This window comes from Panthera pardus, unplaced genomic scaffold, assembly GCF_024362965.1.
Source record: "Panthera pardus isolate Hobbes unplaced genomic scaffold, ASM2436296v1 HiC_scaffold_3, whole genome shotgun sequence".
NCBI lineage: Eukaryota > Metazoa > Chordata > Mammalia > Carnivora > Felidae > Panthera > Panthera pardus.
Genome location: NW_026526876.1, coordinates 11899013 through 11906545, shown reverse-complemented (window position 1 = coordinate 11906545; position 7533 = coordinate 11899013). Strand labels below are relative to the sequence as shown.

At 66.8% G+C, this 7533-nt stretch overlaps 1 protein-coding gene across 2 annotated transcripts; it reads right to left on the bottom strand.

The window, feature by feature from the left end:
- Positions 1-218: 218 nt before the first annotated feature.
- PIMREG (PICALM interacting mitotic regulator) lies at positions 219-4771 on the bottom strand. 2 transcript variants are annotated; one of them, XM_053893015.1, is made up of 5 exons: positions 4667-4771; positions 3893-4224; positions 2119-2414; positions 1660-1755; positions 219-1167 (listed from the first exon to the last, which is right to left on the bottom strand). In XM_053893015.1, the coding sequence occupies exons 2-5, from the start codon at positions 4187-4189 to the stop codon at positions 1080-1082; spliced, it is 777 nt and encodes a 258-aa protein (XP_053748990.1). In that variant the 5' UTR covers positions 4190-4224; positions 4667-4771; the 3' UTR covers positions 219-1079. The 2 variants fall into 2 exon arrangements, with proteins under 2 accessions (XP_053748990.1, XP_053748991.1); XM_053893016.1 differs by having other exon boundaries at positions 219-1119.
- Between the last annotated feature and the right edge of the window lie 2762 nt (positions 4772-7533).

Sequence of the window (7533 nt, the reverse complement as noted above, 5' to 3'; positions counted from 1 at the left end):
ACCCGTCGCCCCGAGTGGGGGTGCACGCACACACACACGTGGGGGTGTATGTGTGTGTGTGTGCAAGCGGGCGTGTGTGCGTGCACGGCTGTGTTCACGCATGTACGCGTGCGCACGTGCATGTAGGTGTGTGCGCACGGGCACATAGGGGGTGTGTGCGCCTGTGTGGTTGTGCGTGCACACGTGTCTGTGCATGCGCGTGGGTAACAGAACAGATGTCAGACGCAGAAGCGGTCTTTATTATGAAAAAGCAGTGTTCTCCGGGGAAATCACACGCGGGTTTCTTTCTAATAAAATGACACAGCAGATTTCTGAGATAACTGGCCAAGCGCAGAAGTCGCGAGTCAACAGTGCTGCCCGTCCCTGCACACCCCCGGCCCCCGTGCTGAGCATAAATAGCTGTCCGTGGGCCCAGGCTCTCGGGGCCAGGAATCTCTTCCCCCATCCCTCCCTGCAGGGCTGTGGTGGGGGCAGAAGGGGCGGCGGCTGGGCTCCCCAGAGCCCGGGCACGATCCCTCGGGGGTCCCACCCTTGGGTCCCCAGTCCCTTCTGGTGCCTCCGCCTTCACGTTGGAGAGGACACAGCCACGTGGCCTAAGTGCAGGTGCGTCCCCGAGCCCAAAAGGGGAGTAGAGTGAACCCCCCCCCACCTCCGTCCCCCTGGTCACTCTCAGGCTGGGCCAGGTGGCCACTGGCAGAACCAGGCGTGGCCCTGGGGGAGTCCCCACCCGGGGCCTCCTTGGGAGCCCGTGGGGCCGCGTGGATCCCGCTGTGAGCTCGTGGTGTCCGCCGTGGCTTGCCTCCTGCAGTGCGGAGCCCCCTTCGTGCCCCTGGCTGAGCTCAGAGCGGGGGCGGTTTCGCCAGAACGAGGGGACGGAAGGGGGCTCGCCGAGGGCCCGGCGTGCCCGGCTGGGGACGCGGTCAGTGAGGTCGGCTGGCTCTAGGCAGGTGGGCTAGACCTATATGCTTCCTACGCTGCTGGGCCCATCCGCTCTTCAGGATTTTCCAGAAAAGACTACGTTCTTCCACACGTTCGTGGTGAGGAGGAGGAGGAGGAGGAGGAACCTGGAGGCGCTGTCCTCAGTCACGGATGAGAGAAACGGTCATGGTCATGTCGCCGCTGGAGACGGGAGGGCGGGAGGGACCGGTGTCACCTGTAGGAGGGGCCCTACCACCCCGCAGTCAGAGCTGGCTGGGCCCCGCCCCAGAGCCCATCCGGGCCCTTGTATGAATGGGGAACAGGCCCCAAGTTAGGGGGGCTGCAGACCGAGGCCCCGCCTCCAGAGGGTCCTGGGCAGTCACGCCAGCCGCTCCAGAGTGGCCACGGGCCTTTTCCCAATCCCATGGGCAGGCAGGCGCAGGGGAGCCATGGGGAGTGCTGGGGGAAGGGCAGGTCTTCCGGAACCCAGGTGCCTGGCCTGGTGGGGTTCCCGGGGGGCCGTTCACATCCAGGATGCGTTCCAGACACCATCCTGATCTATGTTTTCTGCCCCCCCGTGTTGCACGTGAGCAGCCTGAGGCTCAGAGAGGGCCGGGGCCGGGCCGGGGTCACACCACAGGTCAGAGCCCGAGTCGGAGAGGTGTAAAAACGTGGCAGGACTCAAGGAGCACGGGATCCCCCCTCAGCTCTTCCGTTTTGAAGCATGACCCGCCGGCTCACCTCTCTTCAGCCACAATGGCCTCGTCCAGCTGCCGGGACAGCTTCTGGAGGTGCTGAAGTCCCGCTCCCGCAGGCTCCGGGTCACTGTCAGACTCACTGAAAGGAGGAAAGCCGCAGCAGCGACTGGCGGAAATGTGCAGCACGAGGCCCTCCCGCCCGGTGCTGGGCCGGGCGCGCAGGCCCGGAGACGCCCCGAGGGGGCCGGGAGCACCTTGTCTGGGCCCTCCCTGCCCTCCAGGAGGTGACAGCCCACGCGACGTGGAGCACCTGGCAGAGAACACGCGGCTCAGGGCCCATCAGGTCCAGGGCCGGGGACCCTGCACAGGTGAGCCCTGCGGTTCCCCCTCATCAGGGGCGGAGTTGGGTCAGGACACAGATGCCCCCGGGGAGCCCCAGGAAGGGGTCAGAAGCCGCTGGGGCCCAGCTAGTGATCTGGGGGCGAGGCACCCCTCCTCTTACCTGGGGGAGCACAGGGGCTCCGTTGAGGAGTAGGGGCTCCGGAAGGTGGGCTCCCTCCGGGACCGCCACTGTGGGTGGGCGCGGGGACCCACGTGCCCAGAGAGTCGGTGACAGGGTCTCTCCCGCGGGCCCAGGGCTGAGGAGGCTGGGGCGGCTCCACACAGCCGGGGGCTCTTCTGGCCCGGGGTGTGGGTGGGGGGACGACTGCCCGTCTGTGCCCCTCTTCTCCTCTTCCTGGCCTTCACCTGGGTCCCCACCAGCCACTTGGTGCCGCTCTGGCAGGACTCCTGGATTCTCTGGGACGGGACCACGGAAGGTGAGCGCAAAGCCAAGGACGAGCTCCTGCAGAGTCTCCGGGCCCCTCCCGCCCCTCAGCGCCCCAGCCGCGCAAATACAGACAGCTCGGAGCCCCAGGGGTGAGGGGGGTGCGTGGGTCCCTGTGAAGCGAGTCCGCTGCGGGGAGCCAGCTCAGGGCCACCCAGGGCACCGGTGCGGCGGTCAGCAGCCCAACCAGCGGCTCGTGGAGTCCACGCTCGTTTCGGGACACGGAAAGACCCTGGCGCCCCCTGGAAGGCCCCCAGTACCTGCCTCGGGTCTCACTAAGTCGCCCTCCGCACTGGTGCGGATTCGAGGGGCAGCTCTCCCGACACTCGAGCGGCTCAAAGCCCCTCTGGGTTCCTCACGGCCTGGGGTGGGGGTCCTGGGCGCCTCCCACCGGCTGGGGCGGCTGTGCTGGCTCCTCGAGGCCAGAATGTCGGCCCAGGGAAACCAGAGGCCAGAGGCCGGGACGAGTTACGTTTGGTGAGGTATGTGGCCGCGGGCGCACCTGTGTTTCTGTGATCCCTTCGGGACAAAGGTGGTCCCAGGACTCCTAGTCGGGGACTGACCTTTGGCTCAGAGACCCCAGAGCAGAGGGTCTGTAAACAGGTTCAGATTCCCAGCCCGACACCAAGGAGGTACCCGCTCCCCTTCTCTCCTGGGAGGCTTTCGCTCGCCATGACGTCGGTCCTTCCCGGGGGACCCCTGCCCCCATTTTCGGGTTGGAGGACCCGTTCACCTGCAAGGCCCCAGGCACCTCACACCTGCCCATGTGGCGTCTTTGTGCCCACACGTGTCGTCTGACACAAATCCTCGCACACCTACCTTCTGAGCACCTCTCGAGGTCCACGCCTCTGCCAGGCCAGGCCCCCAGGCCCCCCGGTGGCGAATGCTTCTCACCCCCTTTCCACCGGGCGGCCGGGGAACGAGCTCTAAAATGCTCCTTGGACTGGATTCCCACCAGGTTGAAAACCTTCCCCACTGGCCCCCGGTGGCTCTTGGGAGAGTCTAACCAAACACCCGCGGCACGCGGCGCACGCCTGCCCTTCCCCCCCTGGCTCCCTGTCCTCTGGCCACCCAGACCACGCTCCCTCCGCTCTGGATCTGGACCCACGCCATCTCGCCTGCCTTACGCTCTCCCCCCACTTCCTTCCCCCTTCCTGGGCGATTCCGCGGGGTGGCCTCCCCTGCAAGCCTCGCTGTGTTTGCTGTGTCCCCGTGACGCCCATGCTTGCTACGCTGTGACACCACAGCTCTAGGATCTTATACCGTGAGGCTCCGCTTGGCCTCCAGGACGCCCTTCCCATCCGTTCGTCCCACGGCTGGTTGAGGGCAGGAGACACAGCGAGGACACACCAAAGTCCCCGTCTTCGTGGGATCGGCCTCCTCAGGGGCCCCTTGAAGGCACCAGCTGCGGGCACCGAGGAAGCCCTGGGTTAAGGGCCGTGGGCATTACCTGGGACACGGAGCCCAAGGCGTTCTTCGCTGAGCGAGCCGCAGCCTGGAGGCCCTGCTGCGCCGGCTCTGGGTTCTCCAGGCGTTTCCAGGAGGGCCCCGCCCCGAGGTTGAGGTTGCGGCTGACTGCCCTCAGGGGCAGCCTCCTTTGGAAGTGTCTGCACAGGGAGCCCAGGGCCCCGCTGGAGGGCTCTGGATGGCCGCCCGCAGTCTGCTCCGCCTCCTCCGCCAGCTGTTCCCGCTCCTGGAGCGGCCCCCGACGCGCGGAGACCCCCACGCCCGGCCACTTAGAAGCCATCTGCCCGGTCGGGAGTCTGCTCAGCCCACCAGATCCTGGGGAGGAGGTCAAAAGCAGGTCAGCAAGCCATCCCCTCTCCCCCTCCCAGGCTCCACGGAGACACAGGTCGCCCGGGCTGGGCGTGGGGGCACGTGGCAGCGGCGGGTGTGGGAAGGGAGCTGCTTCCCGCGGTCCCTGGCGGCCACTGTCCACGACAGCTGCGTGTCCATCTTCCCACCCAGCCCTCCCAGCTCTCTGCCTCAGGCGGGAGGGAAGCAAGGGTCAGGACGGGGCCTCGCCGAGCCTCGGCTGGCCAGGGCCCCCCCATCCGGGGCCCTCTCCCGTCGCCCAGAGCCCCCCGATTTGCAGCTCGCAGTCCCCAGACGCCCCCGCTTGCGTGCCCATCCTGACTGGCACACCCGCCCCACCCCCACGCTCCGCGCAGGTCCCGTCGGAACAGAAGGGTCCCCGGGCCCCCGGGCCCCGGACTGCGCTCACCCGGCAGCCCCCGGCGCAGGCCGCAGCCCCGAGCAGCCGCTCCGCGCCCACCCGGCGGGTTTGAAACTCCGCGCGGGTCCGCCCCCTGGCCGGCCCTCGCAGCTGATTGGCCGCGTCCCCGCAGCGCTGCCGCGCCCGGGATCCGATTGGCCCGCGCTCTAGCGGCGGGAATGCTGCCCTCCGATTGGCTGGCCGCCCCATTCGTGCTGGGGCCGCGGTCGGGCGGGCGCAGCCGGGCACCGCCCCTTTGTCTCCGCGGTCTGCGCCCCGCCGCGCGGCCCAGCGGGTTCGGTCGGGAGGCGCGGGGCCGGGAGCTCGGCCCCGCGCCCCGCGGCCGTGGGTCTCAGACACTCCCTCTGTGTCGCTCGGCACCCACACTCTGGACCCTGGAAGATCCTGGGGGCGGGGACAGGCCAGGGTACACCTCCCGGTCCTCCCGCGACGAGGCCGCCTCCCGTCTCCAGTGGGGCATCCAAACCCCGCCCTTTGGAAAGCCCTCTCCCACTTTCTGGAGACCCCAGGGCAGCCCGGCCCGCGCCCCTCTCGGGTCCCTTGCTGCCGACCTCACCGGGCCCCCCTCTCTGGCGGGGTCTCCGCCGGTGGGTTCCTTGTGGCTCTGCCCTTCACTGCGACACGGCTGGGTGACCCCACCCACTCCTCTCTGCTAGGGGGGTTGCACGCACCAGGTGCTGCTGTGCTAAGTCCTTTTATGATGAACTCGCTGGGCCCCGATGGCAGCCTAGCAGATGGGGAAACCGCTGTCCGGAGGGGTTGGGTCGGGCCCCAGTTCCCTCAGTTAGTAGGTGGCGGGATTCCCACGGTCCGGGACCCGGGTCCAGGCACCCAGCACCCCCTCGGATCCAGTGCGTGGGGAGAGACGGGCGTCAATGAGCCGCATCATCAATAATCCAGGAAAATTATGACACCAACATCGTGTCATTTAGAGCTCGTGCCTGAAGGATGAGCTAAGGGAGCCAAGAATGTTTGAGCGTGTGGGGGGCGGGGGGGGGGGGGGGACCAGCGCCCGCGGTCGGTCGTCCGGCTCCCACACACAGACGTGTAACCGAAACTGGTTTCCTGAAACAATGCTGGGCTCTGTGTGGCCTGCTTTGATTTGTTAATTTGCTACTTTGTCGTTTAAGAACACCACTGGCAGCTGGCGACGGGGCTCCCGGGCTCTGCTCCCCTTCGCAGGTTCCCCGAGCTGGATCATTGCCCGCTCAGGACAGTTGTGCGTGTTGGTCATATTTAGGAGGTTTAATTCACGCCCTTTTCCGGTGAAAGACGGGGGGGGGGGGGGGAGCAAAAGTGGTGATTCTTAGGAAAACTACGCCACACGTGTGGAAGAGACTCAGTGCAGGAGAAACACCTAGAAACAGTCTCTCCGGCTAGACCCGCTCTCGTCGCACCTGTCCGAGCCGGTGACAGTGCCCCGCGTGTCCCGGGCGTCAGAGGACGGCTCACACTGGTCCAGCACTTAGCTCGCACGCCGGGCACATTTCCTGTCTTCACCCTTCCTTCCTCAGCCCTCCAGTCTGAAGTCGGGGCTACTTCCGTCCCCGTTACAGACGACACAGACCCACAAGGGTGAAGTGTCTGCTGGGGACGGAGGGACAGTCGGCGCTGGAACCGAAGCCCTTGGATGTCCGGCTTTAAAACCTGAATGCTTAACCCTGGGACACGTGACCTCCCGGAGGCTCCGGAGAGCCTGGGTGACCCCGACCAGACCCTCCCCTTCCCTGCCCTCGGGGGCTCGGAACAGCTCCCGCAGCCTGGGTGCTGGAGTGCAGTCGCCATGGCGACGAGGGAAGGAGGAAGAAACGTTTCCTTCTGAATGAGGAGACTCTCTCTTGCCTTGCAGGGGGTTGGTGGGGAGAGGGGGTGGGAGGGGGAGGATGTGCTGAGGGGAGCAGGCTCCTGGTGCAGGGGTGGCGGGGACAGGGGCCCCTGCTCCTCCCTGTAAGGAGAGAACGCTGTCAGTTGTCCCAGGCGGAGGCTTGCTGGGGTCCAGCCCCACCCTGGCCTCTGTTGGGGAGGAGGGTGGATGCTGAGGGGGAGCTCCGCCTGCCCCGTCCTGGGGGCTCCCCCGTCCTGGGGGCTCCCCTGTCCTGCCGGCTTCCCCATCCGACACCAGAAGTTCTACCCGCTTCCTTGGCCTATGGAATGGCCACTGCAAACTCCCAGGAATGTGACCTGCGGCAGTGGGGGACAGGGCGCCCCACATGAGCTGGGGACAGGTGGCGCTTTCGCTGAGGAACCAGGGGACGACAGAGTGCGGGGATGAGGCGTTCCCACAGAGGGGTCCGCAAAGGCTGGTGTTGGGAGGCCAGAGAACAGGACAGAGGAGGCCAGGGTGACTCCAGAGGGTGCCCTCCCCCCCCCCGCCACCCCTCCCTACAGTGGCCGGAGGCAGGGGCCGCCCCACCATGCAGCCTAGGAGGTTGGGGCGCCTCCTGAGGGCAGTGGAAAGCCGCTGCTGGATTTTCAGAGGGGGTGGGGTTAGAGTTGCCTCTAAACGAAGTCCATTAGGAGGTTAGTTGGGGGGACAAGGGGTGGCTGGGGGGCCCCGTCTGGAAGCCGCGGCCTGAGCCCCTCCCGGCTTGATTGATCTTCTGGCATCAGCCTCATCAACCTCCCTCACCCCCGCCCCTGCCCACAAGGGGCCAAATCTCTCAGCTCCGCCCCAGCCACCAGTGATTTCTACCCTCCACACCCGGAGCCGTCGTCAGTGGGACGTGAGGGGACCCGTTTCTTATCACTGGCAGGAAAGCGCCGGACCTTAAGTCTAGTATCACAAGTACTTAGAATGCAAACACCCACGTCACCGTCGGGGGGAAGGAACAGCATGCCAGGACCCCGGAAGCGCG

Excerpts from the sequence above, each read along its gene's own strand:
- PIMREG (XM_053893015.1), bottom strand. The coding sequence starts at position 4,189 with ATGGCTTCTAAGTGGCCGGGCGTGGGGGTCTCCGCGCGTCGGGGGCCG. Across the intron at positions 2,415-3,892 it reads CCTTGGGCTCCGTGTCCCAG|AGAATCCAGGAGTCCTGCCA; the intron begins GTAATGCCCACG and ends GTCCCGTCCCAG. Across the intron at positions 1,756-2,118 it reads GAGCCCCTGTGCTCCCCCAG|TGAGTCTGACAGTGACCCGG; the intron begins GTAAGAGGAGGG and ends TCCTCCTTTCAG.